Source organism: Astatotilapia calliptera, chromosome 18, assembly GCF_900246225.1.
Source record: "Astatotilapia calliptera chromosome 18, fAstCal1.2, whole genome shotgun sequence".
In the NCBI taxonomy this organism is placed as follows: domain Eukaryota; kingdom Metazoa; phylum Chordata; class Actinopteri; order Cichliformes; family Cichlidae; genus Astatotilapia; species Astatotilapia calliptera.
In genome coordinates, this window is record NC_039319.1 from 23,559,714 (window position 1) to 23,582,457 (window position 22,744).

Consider the following 22,744-nt stretch of genomic DNA (forward strand, 5'->3'; position numbering starts at 1 on the left):
ATAAAATATAAAAATATTAAGAAACGACGTGTGATTCAGGACTTTTGCACAGTACTTTGTCTTTGTGGTTTCTTGCTAACTGTAGCGTGTCTTATCACAAAAATATTTACGAATTTATACATTGAAGATAATATTCAATCAGAATTGATCAGAATACATTAATAATTCCTAAGGGCATTATGTGACAAACACCCCATGACTTACTTTGTCAAAGTAAAAGACAAAGAAATAAGTAAGAAAAAAGTTGAAGAAAAAAAGGAGGAACAACTGGTTGACGCATGCGCACTTAAGGTAGACTACAAATGCTTCCGAAGGACTCAAAAACAATCTGTTAAATGTGTTTTCTGTTAAATTTGAAGTGAGAATAGCTGCTTTGTTGAGATCTCACCGGACTGATTTGTCTGCCTTCATTGTAATTTCCGGATAGCCATGTGTATTTCACTCAAAAGTCAACGTCACGACAACGGGCTCACTGATTGGTCGCAGGAAGCAAGGGGGCGTCATTTGTCATCTCCCATTGGTTGTAATGTTAAATCTCCTCTCTCTGATTGGCCGGGAGCATCGCTTTGCTATTGGCTGATCTCACGCACCGACAATTTGAAAATCGGCGTTCAGAAGTGCAGGAGCAGCTGACACACAAAGGTTAGCACAAATGTATTTTAAAACAGTGTTAAGAGGTTGATTTTAAACCCGGATCGCATATTTAGCTTTGTTGTTTGTTTAGGTTGAGTAGTACAAGCACGGCTGCTTTTGAATTCAGACTTTCTTAAACCATAGTAGCGTTTCCTCTTTGTAAGATTCATGCACTCTGGCAGCTACAGTGTTATTAGTTTTACTGTTAATTCATGTTAAGTATGTTTTTGTGCTCAGAGTCGCTGTGATGTTATCGGGAGAGGACGGCGCACAGCTTCAGTGCACTGTGACGGTGGAGCAGCTCAACAGCTCGGGACAGGCCACCCGGAGGAAGGTCATCCGCAAAGCCTCAGTAATTCTGGGCCGGAATGAGTACCAGGAGATCATCCTGCGAGTCCACGACGGCAAAGTGCCCCAAAGCTACCATCTGAAAGAGTTCAAACTTTTCACCAAGTTTGCCAGAGATGGGAAGTGCACCGTGAAACTGGTCCCTGAAAACATCCAGGTCCTCATGTCAAACTGTCCAACTGACCAGCTTAGCCTCTTTCTCAAAACCCTGAGCATCAAACACCAGGCCTGGCAGGGCAGCAAGCCTCTGAGCAACCGAGAGAAGCTCAAGGCCGGCCTGCCCCGCAGCTTCGAGGCCATCAGCCCCCTGCAGCAAAAAGACATCCAGAAAGTCAAGGAGCTGAGAAGCAAAGTGGCTCCTAACGGACTGACGGACCGCAGTAATAGGATGACCGCTGCAGGTACAGGACAGCAGGTCAAACGCTCCAGGAGTGACTGTAACTTCAGCCCAGTGAGTTGTACACACAGCACTCTCTCCCATTTACATTCAGGTTGCGTCACAGCAAACTGCAGGACTGTTTCCCACAGGAGGCACTGGTGTCCTGAACACATTCTCTCTGTTCACACTGTGGGTTACACTTAAACAAAGATGACAGCAGATATTGTCATTGTTCCAGGTAAAGGCCAACCCGAGTAAGAAGCCAATCCTCTCCTTACCATCACGCAAGCTTAACAAAGAGCAGGCTGCTGTTCTCAGTGCAGTGCTGAGTGGCAAGAATGTCTTTTTCACCGGAAGTGCAGGTAAAAAGTGCACAAAGATAAAGCTTCACAGTGATGACACTGAGAAACTACTTGTTTTGTCTGACTGTTCTGCTAAATTACAGGCTGCATCTTGCTTATAAAATCCCTCTTGTGACATTTTCATCAACACAGCTTGGTGTAAATATTGCTCGGTTGTGTTTTCAGGTACAGGGAAGTCCTTCTTGCTCAAGAGAATCATGGGATCTCTTCCACCAAAGAGCACTTTTGCCACAGCCAGCACGGGAGTGGCTGCGTGTCACATCGGAGGAACAACGTTACACAACTTTGCTGGTCAGTCAATTATCTGAAGTGTGTTAATATAATCACTGTGACTATCTGGAGCTCAATTTATTTCCCACAGCATCAACAAGATGACACAAATAATTGGTCAATTTACAGGTATCATTTTTTTAAAGCTTGTTCTAAAACTGAAATGGGAAAATTGGTTATAAGCACAAACATAATTATTCTGCTGATCCTTTTCTTGGAGTCAACTGTTAGAGCAGCTCCTTTTCTAATCAGAAGGTCTGAAGATCCTTGGCTCCCCAGCCTGCATGTATTAAATTGTGAATACATCAAGATGCTGAACCTTGATTTGCTTCCATTGGAGTGTGAGGTTAAGTGCTTAGCCTTAAGCAAACAAAAAAGCACTCAGATTAATGTGCGTGTGGCAAGAACACACTTTGAATGCTCAAATTGGATAGAAAATGTAGAAAAACTTTATATAAGTACAGACTGCTTAAAATTACAGGTTTTAGTGGATATAGCTGATAAATATGGATAATCGTTTTAGCTGTCCTTATAATTGGTCCCTTCTTTGTTTCTTTACTCAGTTAATTAAAACCACATCCTTGGACTCATTTCAATGTCTGCTTGATGCCCCATTTCACTTTATGAATCTTTAAATCTTTGAGGCGGGCTCCTCGGATATCTTTTCACTTTTTAACAGACCTTTTTAATTAAATCTTAATATACAGTAGGATGTGAGCTGAGTATTTGCAAGGGTGTTAATCATTTTTGTTCTTCCTGGCTATCTTCTTACCATTCTCTGAATCGTTGCTCTTTCCAGGTATTGGCTCAGGCTCTGCCCCAGTGGAGCAGTGCATCGAGCTGGCTCAGAGGCCCGGGGTGCTCCAGCACTGGACTAGCTGTCGACACCTTATCATTGATGAGATTTCCATGGTGGAGGCTCAGTTCTTTGACAAGCTCGAGGCAGTAGCTAGGTGAGGATGGTGATTCAAAGATGGGCTCCTGGACTGAGATCGAAAATGACTTTGTAATGTTAATTTATTCCAAAATGTAAATGTACATACTAGCATAGTCCATAGCAAGTGTTTGCTTAAAGTTTGGTTTTGTTAGAGCTGAAGTCAAGAAGATCTTTTTTTTACTTCTATATTTTCTCTTTCAACAGGAATTAAGAGGGTAGGTAGAATTCAGGTGCTGCTAATCAAATGCATACGATTAATTAAACATTATCAACTGTGAGCATCTCTATAAAAGCAGAGGTTTGGCCGGCACAATACCGCAGTCTTTAGGAGCATTCCACCCAGCAAACCTGAACATCAGACTGTGCGGTGCTCAGGGAAATTTAAAGCAGTTCTATCTAAACAAACCACAAGGCTTGAGAAACAATGTTCTTTGGGCAGATGAGACTAAAGTGGAGATGTTTGCTCATAACACACAGCACCACACAAACACAGCACGTCAGCACAAACACATCATAAAAACTGGTGGTGTGCTGATTTGAGCTTTGTTTGGAGCCACAGGACGTGGACACTCTGGTGTCACTGATTCTACCACAAACTCCTCTCTGAGTCGAAGTATTCTAGAGTCAAATTTGTCTGACAGACAAATGCTTGGCTAAAACTCTTTGAAATCTTGCAGGTCGGTGAGGAGGTCTACCGAGCCATTTGGAGGGATCCAGCTGATCGTTTGTGGTGACTTTCTTCAGCTGCCTCCAGTTTCTAAGGGAAAAGAAAAAGCCAGCTTCTGTTTTCAGGTCAGATCATAGTGGAGCCTCTTAGAAGTTGAGGTAACGCTTTATAATACAGCTTGTAACTAAGGGTCTAACTTCCCACTTTTTAAAATTTTAAATGACAATGTAAAAATATTTACCTACAAATAAAACAAAGACGTAGGTACATTAGAATACGGCGGTAACAAGTCAGGAAAAAGCATTATTAATTATCATGCAAGTAAATTTAAGTGTGCTTAAATAATTGGACGTAATGTGCAAGTACTTTTGAAGTGTTGCATAACTTTGGGTGTTTTATAGAAAAGGCAACCCATATTACTCTGTTATTCATTTTAAGTAATTTTAAATGGTGCCCAACTTCCAGGTATTTTACAGGATAAGAGACGGTCTTTTCCTGTACACTCGATTTGAAAGTTATGTTTGAACAGTGACTGTGAAAGGAAACATACGCTTGCAAATTTTGATGGTATTTACTTTTTTTTCTTGTAAGTTGCTAATGGAAAATGGCCCATATTGCATTTAATTTGCTAAAATAAAAGGACATTTCAATAATAGAACATCCATTATGCACGTCCACATATGTGATGTAAAAAGGTGAGACTGATCCACTCCATGCTACGCCCGTGTCCTGAAAAGTACAGCGTATTTGTGATGCACTATAAGGAAATATTGTTGGTTTTTTTCTGCAAAATTATCATAAAATTGCCATAACTTAAATTTTCTTAGAGTACAGGTTGCTGTAAAAGTCTAACCCCCTTACGCGCTTATTCTAGTATTTGTATGTAAATAAACTTGCATTGTAATTTCAAATAAAATAGTGAAAATCCATTTAATTACAGAGTGATTAGGCCCTTAGTTCCAGGCCTATTATTTAAAGTAAAAGAAGTTTGGAAAGAAACTGGCTTACTTAGAAGAGCAATTTTAAAAAGATGACAATATCATATGTAATGCATTTATTTGTGTAAACTAGATGTTAAGGCTGTGATTTCTATGCATTGTTAAGCATTTACTTTTCTGGTGCTGAGAGACTGCACTGAGTCGTTGCATTTTTCAACACGTCTATTCTGTTCTGCGTATTTCCTCGAGAGCATTAATGCATTTTTGGGGAAGATGAACTTTTCCACTTTCTGACCCTTCAGGCCAGGAGTTGGCGTAAGGTGATCCAGATCAATATGGAGTTAACGGAAGTGCGGAGGCAAACAGACCAGAGCTTCATCTCTCTCCTGCAGGCAGTGAGGGTGGGGAGGTAACCCTGTTTCATTATCACATTTTGTTTTGTTCAACTAATGCAATCTCACCTGAAATTGTATTACACCATGTTGTTTCCACTTATGTACGTATGTTATAAATGTCCTCGAGGCTGTTAAGGTTTTTGAATTGGTCTGATTGGGCAGGAAAAGTTTTAAAGGAAGGTTGTGGTTTGTTTGTTTGTTTGTTTTTGTCAATTAACACAATTCAGGGTGACGGAGGAAGTCACAGCCAAGCTGATCAAAAGTGCCAACCATCAGATTGAAAGGGACGGTATCCTAGCGACCAGGCTGTGCACACACAAAGATGACGTGGATCTCACCAACGAGAACAAACTCCAGCAATTACCAGGTCTGAATTCTTCTGATTGCCCCGCCCACAAAAAAAGAAACACGTGTTACTTTGTTTGGTTTGGATCCAATTGAAAATGGACAACACATATGGCAACCTTGTTATAATCCATTTCCTCTCAAGAGTGTGGTCTGTCCTGCCTGGCAATTTGAGAAATGTTTTATTTATTTATTTTCCAAACTGTTTCATTAACTGGCATAGACATTTCTGATCGTCTGAACAAAAAACCATAACTTTGTGAAAAGCTCAACTCTGACTCTTTTTCCTGCTGTTTCTATACATTCAAGTTGTTTACATGTTTCTGCCTCCCCAAATGCCCAGTTTCACCCAAGATGAACCCCAAACAGGTGCTTTCAGTCTCAACAAGGTGCTGATTTTGTCATTTCCTGTAGTGGTGTACCAGTATTTTCATGGACACAACTATTCAGGAAACTTTGGAGTGTATTTGGCCGACAGTAGCAACAGATTTTTATATGTATGTTTAAGGTCTTCCCTTTCATTTCCCCCATCACATTTACTGTCTGTTTACACATTCCTTTAAGAAGTACCACTAGTTTTCAGTTGAATTAATCTCTCACTGCTCCTTAGGGTCAGCGCGTCTGTTTGAGGCACTAGACAGCGACCCAGTGCTGGTCAACACTATAGATGCTCACAGTCCTGTCGGCAGGCTGATCCAACTCAAAGTGGGAGCTCAGGTGTGTGTGCACGTACGTGTGTGTGTGTGTGTGTGTGTGTGTGTGTTCCCAGAGAAACCATTTTATTTTACACAAACCCTTTTTAACACCTGCTTTACTGCTGCTTGCTTGTATTTTTAAGGTCATGCTAACAAAGAACTTGGATGTTGCTCGAGGTCTGGTGAATGGAGCACGAGGTGTCGTGGTTGATTTTGAGTCTGGAAAACATGGTCCGTACCTAGCTGTTAAAAATCCTACGGAAGCAATGGCAAGACAGGATTGCATATTAGTTTGACTTTTTTAGGAAACACACTTGTCTACATCCTTGGCATCTTGTCCAATGCTGTTTGTTTCCACAGGACTCCCACGTGTGCGTTTCCTGTGCGGCGTCACAGAGGTGCTGAAGCCAGAGCGCTGGGTGTTTAAGTCCGGTGGTGGGATCCACCTGAGCCGACAGCAGCTGCCACTCAAATTGGCCTGGGCCATCTCCATCCACAAGAGCCAGGTCAGTAAACATTCGGTGCTCACTTCCCGATGATGACCTTATATTTTCTTTGTAGAGCACGTTGTTTGGTGTTGTCATGGGACACCAGTGTTTTATGTGGGTTTGTCTTTGATAAACTGTTTACATGATTATTTAAAAAGTTAAAATTAAAAAATGAAAAATTAGTTCAAAACTGTGAAGCACGGTGGTGCACTGTTGCCTCACAGCAACAAAACAAACAACAAAAAAATGGCATGATTAGGTCTAATTCCAGCATCATATTATTCACTTTGCCTCCTGGTTAACATGAGAGTGAGAGGAAGACAGAAGGCAATTTCAGAGGTGCAGATGGTGCTCATTTTTGTATTTTTCTTTTTAAAAAGAAAGCTTGAGTATGTTTATATTTGGATTGTCTTGCATGCCAAATTATGTTCAATGGTCCACCGCCTTGCAACAGCTATAAAATGGATTGTATTGAAATGTTGTACAAGCAGAGCCTGTTAGTTGCCTTAAACTCTTTGGACATGTTTGCACTTGTTACTGGAAACATATTTCTCTCCTTTTGTAACTATAAAAATATTGTTTTAAACTTGATCTAGTCACATGGTTTGCAGATGGTGAACATTATACCTGCTAAACATCTTTTTCTCTCTGTCACCAACTTTGAAAAGCTGCACTTTGTCAGTGTTCAGTGTAATAAATTAAAAATGTGGGATAAAAAATTAGAAAAAGGAATATATGGAATATAATGAATATTTAATTTACTCTATGTTCCACTACATGGAAATATTTGCCATCCAATATATTTATTGCTTTTATCTTTATTAGTTTGGACCGGTTACAAAAATGGAACAGTGGTGGCTATGCAGTAACAACTACATAACCTAATCTCTACAATTGCTGACTTTATTTAAAAAAATAAAATAAAATAAAATAATTCACATTGTGATCAATTTAAAAATCAGTTAATCGCAGATTCCTGTTTGTCACTATGAGCGAAGTACAGAGTTCCTCTGTTTAACATGTTCTGAATGTTCAGCTTGATTTCAAAGGCTTTTTATTGTCTATAGCTGACATTAGCAAACATATTGTAAAAGTAACAAGTTGTTTTGGCTTGTTGGACACACCACTAATTTAGTTTTCTTTTCGCATCTTAAAATATACCAGAATAATATCTTTATAAATGTAAGATTTTTTTGATTTTTTTTTTTAAATTTATTTATTTTTAATTATCTCTTCATTTTCTGAGATTTTAACACAAATTTATTTGACTGGCTCTCTGTTAAAGAGTTGGCCAGACCAGGGTCTGTCCTCTTCCTCTCTCTTGTTTTCTCCCTTCCTCACTGTTCTAATGCCACCTAGAAAGCACAAAAACAACAATATCACATAGAAAGTCCCACTGGCCATTTTAAATCGTATAATGAACGTATAACAGGCAGGGAAAACTAAGTGCAACAATTCAATTTGAAGGAAAATTGCTATAGAGGCCCAATCTAACCACAAGCTGTAACTCAACAATTGGCAATCTTCCGCTCTGCTGCACCAACACACTCAATATCCTAACCTCCATCTGAGAATCTAGCTAAAGGTAAAAGGGTCATCTCTGGATAATTGGGTTAATTGGTAATGACCAATGAGTGCAAAGGGGTGATCTACAGCAGACATGTCAGGGCACAAGGATGTAAAAATTAGATTCCATACCAATGTCCTCATAGTGTGACCTGAATAAATTATAATTTCAGGTTGGAGGTGTATACGCTGGTCAGGTGAATCTGAAAGTTGATGCTCCTGGCCTGTCACAAATCTTATACTGTAGACTAAACAATTACCCTTTGTTTGTTTCCCTCCAGCTAACAAAAAGCTGGGATCTTGTAAAATTTAAAAATGCAATGATTTTATTCACAACAAAACAAAAATACACATCAGATGTTTAAACTGAGACATTTTACCATGTCCTGAAAAATATTAGCTCGTGATGAATTTGATGGGGGTGGCAAATGTCTCAAAAAATGGGGGCGACAAAGGCTGGAAAAGTGGTATTAAAAAGAAACAGCTGGATGAACATCAGGTCAGAAACATTATTGGGTTTTAAAAGAATAATAATAATAATTTTCTCCAAAGTCCAGCAGCTGGTTTTCTCAGTGTTTAGATGTTTATGGACTGTTGCTAAAAGAAGAGTGGACGCTACACCCTGTCCCAACTTTTTTGTTTTAAGAGCTGTTGCTGCCATTAGATTCAAAATGAGCGAATGTTTTCTTTAAATGGTACATTGTGTTTTTATTTGCAATTTAAGCAGCAACATAACAATTTTCTAATTGGGGTTTGTAGTTGAATCCTAGAATCGAGTAGTCAGCTTTTTGGGTTTTTCAAACACTGGACTTCCATCAGTACATGTTGTTTTTATGTAACAATGATGGTTATCATGTTATGGTTTTATGCTTTTGTTTTGAAGGGAATGACGCTGGACTGTGTGGAAATATCTTTGGCTCGTGTGTTTGAGAGTGGCCAGGCTTACGTGGCCCTGTCTCGGGCTCGGAGCCTCGAGGGTCTAAGGGTCATGGACTTTGACCCCCGCGTGGTCCGGGCAGACCCAGAAGTCCTCCTCTTCTACAGAAAACTGAGGAAGGAAAGGTTGCTCATGCAGGTGAGGGCAAATATTACCTCAGCCTGTAGAAAATGTTTATTCGTATCTCACATTTTCATTTTTTTTTCAGTTTCTCATTTTCATTTTTATATAGTTCAATGTTAAGTTTATGTTAAGCAGAACAAAATGAGACCAAATCTCTCAGGTAATATTTTGGAAAGCTCCTTTTTCCCTAGAGTTGGTGAGATGGATCAAACTACACTGGAGTGCTGTGGATGAAAAACTTCATTCACCAGCTGTACTTATGATCTTCTTTGTCCTCATTTTTCTCTGCAGGCCTCCATGGATGATTTTGTTAGCAACAATAAAGAAAATGCATGGTGAGCCTGGCTCTAAATCCACTCTAATGATATGCACTATGTGCATGAGCTATTGAGCTATTTCACCATTTAACCTTATTTTCTTGAGACTTCAATCTCTACTTGGAGTCACACTGCCACCATCTGCTCATCACTATACTTTTTTTTTTTTTTCAGAGGTTATTTTTTTAAATTATTTTTTTACATGTATTCAAATAAAATTTTAGCCAAATTATTTGTGTGAAGTTTTTTATCAGTCCTTAATATTTAAGGGAGGAAAAACACTCAAACAATGACGCTCCTTGGCTTTAGAGGTCTCGGGGAGAAAATAAAATCTATAGCTGCCTTTAGTCACCGAGTGGCAGCATCCACTCCTAATATTCTCCCACCCGTTTGGGATGATGTAAGGGAATTAACCGTGTCTGTGTTAAAGCTGTGGGGAGAGAAAAAATGCTCTGATCTAATTAACTTTACCTCAACTGCTTTTCAAAAATTGCAAACGTGGGACAAGTGTTCCAGTGCATGCGCCATTAAATAGAAATGCCAGAGACCAATTTTGTGTCATCGTAAACATCAGTGAGACCATTTAGCGTTAGTGGCTGGATAAAACTAATTAAACCATCAGTCATGGAGTCCTCCCGAGAACGCGGATGCTCTGAAAAGAAGCAGCTCAGACTAAGTGGAATCCAAAGACAACCTTTATTTTCTGGTCAGCAGAGTGAAGTCATGACCAAACCTGAGCCGGTTTCCATTACTGTAGCAGCATATTTGCTCCAACATTCCACCTCATCACATTTTCATTACAGCCAATCCCTTCTTGACACAAATTTTTAAAGTGTATGCTCCAATATGTTATTAGTGACTCTTGATGTCGATACTGCTATCAGCTATATTAGTATGCACTGCATACAAACAGGTGTCAGGAACGTAGTCAAAGGGAATTCAGGAGAACAACAACAGGCTTCATTTGTAGATTATTTTACATTATCAGAAATTATATCGGGTCTACTGGACGGGTTGTCATTTCACATTGTGGAACAGCTTGTGTGCGACCTGTAGAGACAGAAAGTGGCACAATGAGCATCTTCACTAGGAGAATAATCTTTCCTTTGTCTAGCGCACACTTACACAATGGTCCCGCGCATGCAGGAAGTCAAAGAGTTCTTCTGTACACTCCTCATCAGTGTTGGACCTTGAACTGACCCGGGTTTCACAGAGCTCCAGACGCTCCTTGTAGTGCACACAGTGTTCAGTCTCCTCACACTTGGCTCTTATCGCTTCTAGAGGATCCTAAAAAGAAAGGAAGCCATGCTAATCATCAGGAAAATGATGGCAAAAACTCTGGTAGGAAAACAACAACTCTCAAACCATGAAGGTGATTTTATAATGAAGTTAGAGGTTTAATAAGCCAGGCTTTCTGTGTGCTCAAAATGGGGCGTTTTATTCAATTCAATTTTATTTATATAGCGCCAAATCACAACAACAGTTGCTTCAAGGCGCTTCATATTGTAAGGTAGACCTACAATAAATACATACAGAGAAAAACCCAACAATCATATGACCCCCTATGAGCAAGCACTTTAGCAACAGTGGGAAGGAAAAACTCCCTTTTAACAGGAAGAAACCTCAGGCAGAACCAGGGTCAGGGAGGGGCGGCCATCTGCTGCGACCGGTTGGGGTGAGAGAAGGAAGACAGGACAAAAGACATGCTGTGGAAGCATCATATTACTCAAAATGATCCCTACGAGTGCCCTTTGGAGTGCTGTTTATTATTTCTGTAGAAAAATGTTAATCAAGTGATTTACTCTACCGAGCAATAAAACAAACCTTTTAAGCTAATTATTTTAACACTTGGGTGCTCTCAGTGCTGCCGTTTATCTCTAACATCATGGCTGCGCTCAGAAATTTTAAACTGGATCCATTTAAACATTGAAGGTTACTGTCCCACAGCCTAATGTGGAAACTGCATTATTATTTTAGCAGATCAAAGTGAAATTAATTTGAATGATTGAACAGGTATTCTGCTGTCCGTTCTGTTTTCTAGTAGGTGCAATACTAGCAGTACAAAAGAGACTTAATAGCAGATTAAAACAAAATATAAAACATTTATACATGTTTTTCATCACCAAATGAATACACGCACATGAGTCAGTGAAAATACTTCCAACTGATTTTAACTCACAACTCTGAAGATCACCTCCAGACTAGGTTATATGTTTTCAGCGTAAGTTACCAGGTACACAGAGAGCTGATTTCCTAAAATATAAAACTCTGATGTTAAGCTTGAGATCCGTCACTAAGCCACTAAACTTACCTTGTTGTGCACCACTATGCTCATTCCTAGCTCTTCCAGTAAATATTTTAAGACCTATACTATATCTAGTGATGTAAAAATCTGGTATTTTGATACATTTCTTTTCCTTTCAAACACAGAAAACAAACTGATTTCTCCAATATCCATTACTGGCATTTTGTTTTCTTTAATCAACTTATTTACACTGTTCAGATCAGCTGGTTATTGGGTTTGTTGTGCATCAAACAAGTTTTGCAAGCAGGGAAGCTGCAGAGTGCCCTCTGGCGGACAAAATATTCATCAACACTTATACCATAGAAGAAGGGTGTTTCTTTTGTTTGTCTTTTTTAAATATATAATTCGTTATATAGAAATGCTGATACCAATACACAGACACATAGGTAATATCGGCTGATAATACTGGCCCGCCGATAAATCAGTCAGACTTTGAGGGTTTTTTCAACCTTTCGTCCTACATAAAAAGCTGTTTGTGACCAGAATACATGTTGTTATAATAAGTATTAATAAATAAACAATTACCACCAACTCTTCCTCCTCTTCTTCCTCCTCCTCCTCCTCAGCAGGGGCATCTTCCTCCTATTCAGAGACATTTATATCAATGTTTTAAAATCCAGTTACAACCCAGCACAGCTTACAGATTTATAGGGCTTTTTTTAAGTTTTGTGTACATTTTTATTAATTACGTTAAAGAATGTCCAGATATTGTAATCACCTAATAAAACTGTGCCGTATGAAACGCACTGAATCAGTCACAGTTAAAATAAGCAGTCTCTCAGGGTAACACCGTCAGCTGCCAGCCTCGTTTAATGGCGATAATTATATTAAAGGGTCTTAAAAGGAGCTGACAGTAAACTCGCAGGTTACACCGCTAAACTGAGCAGCAGATTTGGGTAACTTCGTCAAACACACACACAGACCAGTCTATAAAGACACAATACGATATTTTTCGGTACCTCATCGTCGGGGTCCCCGTGTGTGAGCATTTTTTTCTCGAAAACCATGGTTATGTCTGACAATTTTACAAAATAAAACTCAGAAAGCTGAAACTCCTCGGTTTCACTACTTCTGTTCGAGGACGCGAGGTCGGTCACACGCCGGAAACTACTAGAAGGATAACCGGATAACGTTTCCTATTGGTTGACTGAAATTATTGATGTCCATGTGAACCAATAACAGATCTCCATTTTGTATAAGGCCCTACCCCATTCAAATATTCAATGCGTGCGGAACCATTGTTTAACTGTCAGCGCAAAGTCGGACGAAAAAAAAGCAGGGGCACGGCAAGATGGCGCTGCTCTGGGACACCAGCCTGCTGTTAAGAAAAGTTAAAGATTTAAGATGTTTGACACCCAGACGACACCGAGTGAAAGAGAAATGGGTACGTGCTCAACATTAATAATGCCAGACAGTATTTGCATTTAGATCTCGTGTGGCTGCTAAACACAGTGAAAAAGAGAAAAAATGGTCAACTCTGTAACATATTGTATTAGTTAAATCGTTTCGTCTGTTACTGTCTTGGAGCAACTGTAACCCACATCATTTCCTTAGGGATTAATGAAGTATTCTCACTCTGATTCTGATATAAGGTAAAGACAGAGGTTGTACAGGTCTAAATACCTTGAAAGTTAATATTTGCCTTGACCACATTTATTCTTCAGCACAGCAGGAACTCTCTTATTAGTGAGATTGAGATCCTAATCTTTATTCAAGCTTATTGTCATTTCTTTAAGTAATCTTCAGAAATAGTTATTCGGGCTTCTTGAAGGACATTCAGAGCTCATCTTTGGATGTTGGCTGCCTTTTGTTTTGTTATCTGTCAAGATGACCCCACACCGTTTCAGGAACGTCGAAATCCGGGCTCTGGGGAGGTCCAATCCATGACTGATAGTGTTTCACTTTGTGTTTTTGTATCCAGATTTACTTGTATTATCCTGTTGCCAGTCAGACACTTCCTAGATGTGTTGCAAAGTGGATTGAAATTTGACCATACATTTCTGTGTTTATAGTTTCATCCATTTTGACGAGATCCCCAACACCCAACATGACTTTCAGATGCTGTTCATATTGTAGATAGTTTGGGGGTTTTAGCCCCTTTTTTTCTCGATTCGTCTGGTTTCTTTGGTCAAATCAGTCCAAAAATGATGTTTTTTGTCTATCAAACTGTTTTATCTTTGGCATTTTTTTCATTCATTTTACATTCAATTAAAGAAATTGGAAGAGATGATGTGTTTTGTGACAGCCTGGTAGTAACAAAGTGCCTAAAGATACAATTTAAAACTGGTTCTTTGTTAAGTTGTTAAGTTGTTTGTTAAGACACAACCCTGGTTCATCATCATTTGTTCTGAAATGATTCATAGGTCAGTGTTGTGTGGCTTTACAAAAAGAAAACTTGCCTCTGAAAATGGTCAGGTACATATATTTGTACACAGATGTACATTATAGGTCTACTCTAATTTTACACGTATTAAAGCCAGCTTTCCACTCTCCTGGGCATTTAAATTTTATATTGAAATTGGCACAAAGAGAGCATTGATAAAAATGAATTAACATTTATATTAAATGTCCTCTTCCTTTGCTCTCTGACAGGCTGCTACACGTCCCAAGCTCCCACCCACCAGATTGGCCGTGCATCACTTTGACGCCACCTATAGCACTCAGCTGGGGCAGCTGTGGCCCTCAGTGCGACTCGCCATGCTGTCAGAGAGAAAATATGGAGCCCTGCTCAATAATTTCTCCCATAACGCTGCTCTGACAGAGCTCAAAGCTCAGGGATGCGTAGATTTCATCAGTGAAAGGGAGAAAGACGGTAAGTGCGCTAGCCTCAGTCACAGTTATGGTTATTGCTTATTACTGATGCAGGAAATGCTGTGCTGTGGCAATCTCTGATGCTCTGAAGAGTTCAGAAAATTTTATGAAGCTAGCGCTGGAGTGTGAATGATTTGATTTAAATTCATTCAATAGACTATTTACTAAAACATTTCACTGGGAAAAGTCAATATCTTAGTAATTAACACTATTAAAAACTCACAGTGGGGCAAAAAAGTATTTAGTCAGCCACCGATTGTGCAAGTTCCCCCACTTAAAATGATGACAGAGGTCAGTAATTTGCACCAGAGGTACACTTCAACTGTGAGAGACAGAATGTGAAAAAAAAATCCATGAATCCACATGGTAGGATTTGTAAAGAATTTATTCGTAAATCAGGGTGGAAAATAAGTATTTGGTCAATAACAAAAATACAACTCAATACTTTGTAACATACTCTTTGTTGGCAGTAACAGAGGTCAAACGTTTACTATAGGTCTTTACCAGGTTTGCACACACAGTAGCTGGTATTTTGGCTCATTCCTCCATGCAGATCTTCTCGAGAGCAGTGATGTTTTGGGGCTGTCGCCGAGCAACACGGACTTTCAACTCCCGCCACAGATTTTCTATGGGGTTGAGGTCTGGAGACTGGCTAGGCCACTCCAGGACTTTCAAATGCTTCTTACGGAGCCACTCCTTTGTTGCCCGGGCGGTGTGTTTTGGATCATTGTCATGTTGGAAGACCCAGCCTCGTTTCATCTTCAAAGTTCCCACTGATGGAAGGAGGTTTTGGCTCAAAATCTCACGATACGTGGCCCCATTCATTCTGTCCTTAACACGGATCAGTCGTCCTGTCCCCTTGGCAGAAAAACAGCCCCATAGCATGATGTTTCCACCCCCATGCTTCACAGTAGGTATGGTGTTCTTGGGATGCAACTCAGTATTCTTCTTCCTCCAAACACGACGAGTTGAGTTTATACCAAAAAGTTCTACTTTGGTTTCATCTGACCACATGACATTCTCCCAATCCTCTGCTGTATCATCCATGTGCTCTCTGGCAAACTTCAGACGGGCCTGGACATGCACTGGCTTCAGCAGCGGAACACGTCTGGCACTGCGGGATTTGATTCCCTGCCGTTGTAGTGTGTTACTGATGGTGACCTTTGTTACTTTGGTCCCAGCTCTCTGCAGGTCATTCACCAGGTCCCCCCGTGTGGTTCTGGGATCTTTGCTCACCGTTCTCATGATCATTTTGACCCCACGGGATGAGATCTTGCGTGGAGCCCCAGATCGAGGGAGATTATCAGTGGTCTTGTATGTCTTCCATTTTCTGATGATTGCTCCCACAGTTGATTTTTTTCACACCAAGCTGCTTGCCTATTGTAGATTCACTCTTCCCAGTCTGGTGCAGGTCTACAATACTTTTCCTGGTGTCCTTCGAAAGCTCTTTGGTCTTGGCCATGGCGGAGTTTGGAGTCTGACTGTTTGAGGCTGTGGACAGGTGTCTTTTATACAGATGATGAGTTCAAACAGGTGCCATTCATACAGGTAACGAGTGGGGGACAGAAAAGCTTCTTAAAGAAGATGTTACAGGTCTGTGAGAGCCAGAGATTTTCCATGTTTGAGGTGACCAAATACTTATTTTCCACCCTAATTTACGAATAAATTCTTTACAAATCCTACCATGTGAATTCATGGATTTTTTTTTTCACATTCTGTCTCTCACAGTTGAAGTGTACCTCTGGTGCAAATTACTGACCTCTGCCATCATTTTAAGTGGGGGAACTTGCACAATCGGTGGCTGACTAAATACTTTTTTGCCCCACTGTATATCATCTATTGACTGGCATGTAATTTGCAGTTCCTTCTTGCTTGGAGGAAAAATCAGAGGAACCTAGTGATGTTTCCATGAAGAGCTCTGACGCTGATGGCGAGCAGCTATCTCTAAGCCCAAACATCAAGTGTTTAGTGTTTCCGAGAGGCGACGTGACACGATTCAAGCCTGCAAGGTGAGCAATATTTCCTATCCTGCTACTAACAACAGCATCTTCTAGCAGCGTGCAGTCTGATCCTCAGTTCTCTTTTCTCCTCTTCAGGCCAGACAAGAACGGCCTGTTGGGTTACTACCTGATGGACGCAGCATCTCTGCTGCCCTGTCTTGCACTGGATGTTCAAGAAGGTCACAGCGTGCTTGACCTCTGTGCTGCTCCAGGAGGCAAGACCCTGGCTTTGCTTCAGACCCAGGCCATCAGTAAGTCAAAGTACTTTTACCCTTTTTCAGTTTGTTTTTTGAATCGCCGGGCCAAAAGTCTTTATCACCTATGCTCTATTTGCTGTTCTGCTGTTAACCGTCCACCTGTTTGTGTTTACGTCAAAGGGTTTTTGTGCATAAATGACAGCTCAGTGTCTCGAACACTACGACTGAGGAAGGTCCTCCACAGCTATGTTCCTAAGCATTTTTTGACAAATGAGAACCTGCGCATCACCTCTTTCGATGGCACCAAATGGGGGGAAATTGAAAGCAACACTTTTGACAGAGTAAGCCAGTGCCACATTGTCACAGTCATCCTTTTCACGTTTTGCTCTTTGTCGTTATGTTTTTATTCAAAAACTTTGTTTTGTTCAGCCTTTCCTTTTTTTCCCCTCTAAATTCAGGTCCTTGTTGACGTTCCCTGCACCACAGACAGACATTCACTCATGGAGGACGACAACAACATATTCAGTAAGAATCGGACTGGGGAGAGACGCAGGCTCCCGCAGCTACAGCTGGAGCTGCTGCTGTAAGTTTGGAGGAAATGTGAACAAAATGGGCTTTGAGGCTGTTAAAGTTTGCATGGTTTCATATAAATATGCGCACAATTAAGCAAAATAACAGCTGGTAGTGAGAACTTTTATTTAGATGTTATGTAAATCGAACCCTCTGTGTTTCCTGCAGAGCGGGAATCCAGGCTGCTTGTCCTGGTGGGGAGATCCTCTACTCCACCTGCACGCTCTCACAGAACCAGAACCTCAGTGTGGTTGAACAGGCTATCTACCAAGCTCGAGAGAAAGATGGCATCCATCTACAGGTTAGTGAGAGACTTTTTTTGTATCAATAAGAAACACGTCAAAGTTGTGGGAGATATAAAACGCACAGAAACTGAAATCAGACCTCGAATAACTGCCCATTTTTCTTTTATTTCCTCATATCTCGATCACATTCAGGTTGTGGATCTGAGGCCCCTGATGCGCATGTTCGGGAACACCTTTCACTTCGCTCCGGACCTCCACCTGGGCGAGATGGTCATCCCGCACCTAGCAGCTAACTTTGGACCTATTTACATGTGCAAGCTAAAGAGGCTGACGTAGGACGTGGACTCTTGCACAAGTTCGCCTGAGACTTTCAAATACTGAGCAACTCTGCTGCCAGATTTGGAGTCAGCTGGATTTGCAAACTGCTTCTGGTGGACCCGGGCTTTCATCATAACTGTTTTCCGGAGCTTTTTGAAGCCTTCTAAGCCAACCATGACTCTCAGAGACGTTTCTCCTTTTTCCTCTGTTTTCTCAGTCCTATATGATTACTAAGCCTTAACACTGGGTCACCTTTGCAGGCTACACAGCACATGTAAATAATATCAGTTTTAGATTGTGCAGGAAAAGCATGAGACAAACAGGAAAGAGATTTTTCCTCAGTGCAGAATTGGATCAGTCAATTCACCAGACACGAGGACAGGTGACTCTGAGCGCACAATATCCCATCCAAATCCTAACACTTTTTTTTTTTTTTGCAGCTTTCTAGTAGGGTCCTTATGCTTTAAAACTAGCTGCACGAGCTGATGAATGACCTCTTTTTAGTTTCAAAGGGACGTGAGGAGTACTTCCTAAAGTCTGGCCTGCACTGACACCCGTCCCTTCAGTGTCCTCATCATTCATGCTGGTCATCATGATTGATGCACTAAACTGCTGTTAAACGAATAATTAAACTGAACTTATTGACGATGTGGATGTTTAGGTTTTTATCAGTAAACCATTCAAATTAATGTAAGTTAAATTTACATTATCACTAGAAATCACCCGAGGGCACACTGTGCACCAGAGTGTTCTTTGCACAGATCTTTTCTACTGTGACATATTAAAGAGATGTGACACACAACCAGGATATGCATATGGCCGTGTGAGAAGAAGTCAAATAGTCATTCAATAAGTTGTTAGTCAGCACTTTACGTTCTTATCACATTTTGAGTGTGATTAAATGTTAATATTTAAGTGGTGCTCGTAAGTTACAGGCGATAGCTACAAGAAAACAATGGACAGAGGATTAAGATTACAATTAGGAAGGATGTGTCATTTTCTTTAAAGGTCTCCTCCACTCATATATAGCTATTTATGAGTTGCTGTTTAATTTTTGCCCTCTAGGTGTCAACAGTAGATCAAGATTACAAGTGTCCTGTATCTTCCTTGTCCACTAGAGGACACTGAGCGTTTATATGTGGAAATGCTACTGTAATTCCACTATGTGTGTTTGTCTTGCTGTACTTTGTCAGCTGCACAGGGATGATGTTTGTGGTTTGGGGAAAAAAACACAAATTTCCATCAGAATTACCTGCTCTCTTTAGCTCGGCAATGAAAATGGGCTTGTCTTGTTCTTTGCTTATTCATCAGGTTTGATGGCTTTGCCTAATAATGCGATATATGGCTGTGTGAGAGGAGGGCGTAATGAAAAGGCAGGTAATGACTTCTTTGACCATTTGGCTTCTCACATCTGAATCTGCGCAGCTTTCATTACTATAGCTGGATTGAGTCCGTTTTTGCATCGGCATCACTCAGAGGTGAAATGGTTCCTCTTATCACAGCCTAATGTGAGCGCAGAGGTGCCTCTTTTTCTTTTTTTTCCATCACACCGCCGATGACCCTTTATGTTGTCCTGGCCCAGGCAATGTAGCATGAAAAAAGGTGTGTGTCTCTGTGTGTGCGTGTTTCTTAACGAGTCCACCATCCACATCCCACTGTCATTAAGCTGCTCCGGAGCTGACTCCCATCCCCGTGCCGGGATGGACGTCAGCCATGCGGCTCCCAGATGAACATTAAAGAGGCAGCAGAGAGCTAAAATGGGACGACTCGCCCCGTTTTGCCCCTCCGCTTTTTTTTATTCCACAGATGAGTGCAGATAATTTTCTGTGCGATTGTGAGTGATTACTGTATTACTGCGGTAAAAGGGGGATGTATCGGGGAATGCAGGGGGAATTAATGACACATAAAAACTATTTTTGTATTGACTGCGTTCGTCCCCAGGGCCTCGAATGCCTCCTCGCATATCTTGTGATTACCTAAACGTATTGTAAATATGTGTTTCCTATGGGCTCCTACATAAATTTACATGTTTTAACACTCAGGAGACGGCAGACTGTTAGAGATGAGTTACTCTCTATTCTGCCTGTCTATAGACTCGACTGGCTGCCTGCTTTATTATTGAATTAGCCAATGAAGCGCTGTGCGTTTGTGTCCCTATGTGTAAGCCTGTGTTAGGGAGACATGCTGTGTATTAGAAAGATGAATATTATGGATTTAACTACACACCCACATGCTTCCGCTGTGTTTTCTAGTACAATTTTTGTTAATAAACCTGCAAAAACACTAATGGTTTGATGTTTTCACCTTGTGCCTCACGAGCTCGGAATGAATGTTAAAACTGAGCATCTACAGCAGGTTGTTTTAATAGTTAAATCGGTGTTTGTGGCGTCAGTGGTTCAAAGTAAACTTTAAGGTGTCTGTTTGGTAAAGACACACATGGAGGAATGTTGCAGGTTGTAGTAGTTAAGCTGCTCTTCCTGCTGTGGAGATTCCAGCCCAGAGGTGAAGTTCAGACTCGTGTCCCAGCTAGCAGCGGGGCAGAAGATCTCAGCAGTGGGGGTCTTTGTTGCAGATACATTAATGTAGACTTGAGCCCAGCAGGATGTGCTCTCTGCTGTTCTCAACCACAGAGTGCACAGAAATGCTATAGAGTGTGTGTGTGTGTGTGTGTGTGCGTTTTTCCTTCTTCATTTTCAGAGTGCAGCTGTTCGTCTCTTTACTGTTCAGCTCCACAGCTCGCTCATATTTACAGGCATCCAGTCGTCTATTTACATTTTACCAAAAGATCATTTGCACGTTGTGTTTTTTTGATGCTTGTGTGGAAATGTTAGAAACTTGAGAGAGGTGGAGACGGACTGAGAGCAGTTGACCTGCCTTTTTCTTTAATTTTCAGACTTTTCCACTTTGAATAATTTATAATTACTCAACGGTTACACTGGAACAGTAGATCTACAGCCACAGCAGTGAAGCAAACCTCACCAATAGACACAAGGTTTTATACACACTGAATGTACTTGTTTTATTTGTTTTCAATGTGGTAAATAAAGATACTTTTTAAAATAAATAATAAAAAGAATTTGTGGTGGATTTTCTACACACGTACAGGGGTCTGTTTTACCTGTTGAGTTTATCATGCAAAGGTTTTATCCATATCACGAGCCACTAATCTGTGACTTAAATATTTCACATGGACCTTACAGTTTGATCCAACAGGCCCATACCAACACCGTACCATTTAACGGTTTTCATAAAATGAGGTTCATATACTAGACGTGTTTTCACTGTGTAATCTAAGCATCCGTCGACAGACTCGATGCTCCGTGAAGTGGCTGGGAGAGCTCCCGTTTGGTTTAGTGACGCCCACATTGGAAATGCACCCCAAGGTTTAGACTGCAGCCAGATTAAGAAGAGAGAGAATTGGGGTTTTCTTCTCTTTAAGAAGATTACCCAGGAAGGGGCGAGATGGCAGTCAGAGTGTTTAAGAGAAAAAGGGCAAGAAGAAAATGGAAGATGAAGTGGAACTAAAGGAGGGTGGCCCTGGACACACAGTTTAGCCACCTGTTGTCGGCCTCTTGATATCACTCTCTTCTTTGTTTCTCTGTCCACGTAACCCATTTCCCTCTGTTTATGTCTGTGAAAGGTGTTAGGGAAAGTGGCAACGATTGTTTCCACTTTTCGGCAGAAAATGTGAGTTAAATGACGAAGCCTTTTTTTTTTCCTGGGCAGCTGTGAGTCTGATTGTACTTGTGCTTCCCTCTCCCTTAAGTTCGTGCTGGTGGTTTCCAGGAGAGCTTTGATGTGTATCTGGGCAATGCACTATTAGAGGGATTTCCCCGGGTCTGACAGCTCAGAGAATATGCTGCGAAATGGCAATGCCACTGGGCTAAAAGAATGCTGGAAACAGGATTAGGATCATATTCTGGCAGACCCTGTCACCTACTCAATGGGCCGAGATTTCCAACACTGGCAGTTTTCATTCTCGCCATGGTTTAAACCTTTGAGAGAACCATGGAGAGGAGGGAGAAAAAGGACTGATTGAATGGTACACTGTGATTTTTGTGTGGGGGTCTTGCTCCGAGGGGCTGTGTGTGTGTGTGTGTGTGTGTGTGTGTGTGTGTGTGTGTGTGTGTGTGTGTGTGTGTGTGTGTGTGTGTGTGTGTGTGTGTGTGAGAAGCAGAAGCATATTTTCATGCTTTTTACAAACTAAAAGTTTGCAAGACTGGATGGATTTTTTTACAGATACACACACACAGGACACACATCGCCATCACTTGCTTTAAGGAAAGTAAATGAGCATCTCTAACTGCCTACAAATAAGTGGCTATGGCCTCAGTGAAGCCCTGAGTGTTAGAGATGGAAGCGCCTGATCCAGCATCAAGGGCTCAACACACTTGACCCTGAAGCAGTACAATCAAGCAATCCCTGTTCAGCCCCCAGGGTGTGTGTGTGTTGGGGGAGGAATGGGTGTTAGGGGGGGGGGGGGAGTGAACATTTGGAACAAGACTATTGTTATGTTCTCTGGTCCAAAGCCCCATGGGAGGAAATCCTGCCATGTACCTGGACAGATTCCTCCTCTGGATAACAAGGACATTCACTTTGGATGCAGACATATCAGTCACACATCAGCGTGCCCTTGGCCGAGGACACGCGCGTGTATGTGGTGTAATAAAACACAACAAGGTTTAGGGTGAGGTGTTACACCCACATTAACGCTGCTAATCTGGTGAGATCATTATCCCCGTCTGTCCAAATTTTGGGAAGCGGTCGTTCATAACTGCAGCCGAGGTGCATTAGTTATTTACACACACGTATACACACACACACTGAGAGGGACATATGTATATTCAAGGCTAATTCATTTAAGAGCAGAACAATGTCACATACAATACATGTAAAGT

At 41.1% G+C, this 22,744-nt stretch overlaps 3 protein-coding genes across 4 annotated transcripts; 2 read left to right on the top strand and 1 right to left on the bottom strand.

The window, feature by feature from the left end:
- Nucleotides 1-570: 570 nt before the first annotated feature.
- On the top strand, nucleotides 571-9,572 carry pif1 (PIF1 5'-to-3' DNA helicase homolog (S. cerevisiae)). 2 transcript variants are annotated; one of them, XM_026150965.1, is made up of 13 exons: nucleotides 571-642; nucleotides 871-1,432; nucleotides 1,599-1,722; nucleotides 1,888-2,013; nucleotides 2,792-2,945; nucleotides 3,607-3,721; nucleotides 4,837-4,943; nucleotides 5,157-5,296; nucleotides 5,885-5,991; nucleotides 6,113-6,200; nucleotides 6,330-6,475; nucleotides 8,907-9,098; nucleotides 9,375-9,572. In XM_026150965.1, the coding sequence occupies exons 2-13, from the start codon at nucleotides 881-883 to the stop codon at nucleotides 9,420-9,422; spliced, it is 1,899 nt and encodes a 632-aa protein (XP_026006750.1). In that variant the 5' UTR covers nucleotides 571-642; nucleotides 871-880; the 3' UTR covers nucleotides 9,423-9,572. The 2 variants fall into 2 exon arrangements, with proteins under 2 accessions (XP_026006750.1, XP_026006751.1); XM_026150966.1 differs by lacking the exons at nucleotides 8,907-9,098; nucleotides 9,375-9,572 and having other exon boundaries at nucleotides 6,113-6,238; nucleotides 6,330-6,445.
- Nucleotides 9,573-10,077: 505 nt separating this feature from the next.
- Nucleotides 10,078-12,830, bottom strand: LOC113011074 (cytochrome b-c1 complex subunit 6, mitochondrial). Its single transcript, XM_026150450.1, has 4 exons — nucleotides 12,665-12,830; nucleotides 12,231-12,287; nucleotides 10,526-10,687; nucleotides 10,078-10,450 (listed from the first exon to the last, which is right to left on the bottom strand). Exons 1-4 carry the CDS (start codon nucleotides 12,710-12,712, stop codon nucleotides 10,418-10,420), a joined length of 300 nt encoding a protein of 99 aa, XP_026006235.1. The 5' UTR covers nucleotides 12,713-12,830; the 3' UTR covers nucleotides 10,078-10,417.
- Nucleotides 12,831-12,919: 89 nt separating this feature from the next.
- nsun4 (NOP2/Sun RNA methyltransferase 4) lies at nucleotides 12,920-20,133 on the top strand. Its single transcript, XM_026150449.1, has 8 exons — nucleotides 12,920-13,089; nucleotides 14,298-14,517; nucleotides 16,378-16,525; nucleotides 16,613-16,767; nucleotides 16,894-17,054; nucleotides 17,172-17,296; nucleotides 17,452-17,584; nucleotides 17,721-20,133. The coding sequence occupies exons 1-8, from the start codon at nucleotides 12,997-12,999 to the stop codon at nucleotides 17,862-17,864; spliced, it is 1,179 nt and encodes a 392-aa protein (XP_026006234.1). The 5' UTR covers nucleotides 12,920-12,996; the 3' UTR covers nucleotides 17,865-20,133.
- The last annotated feature ends 2,611 nt before the right edge of the window (nucleotides 20,134-22,744 follow it).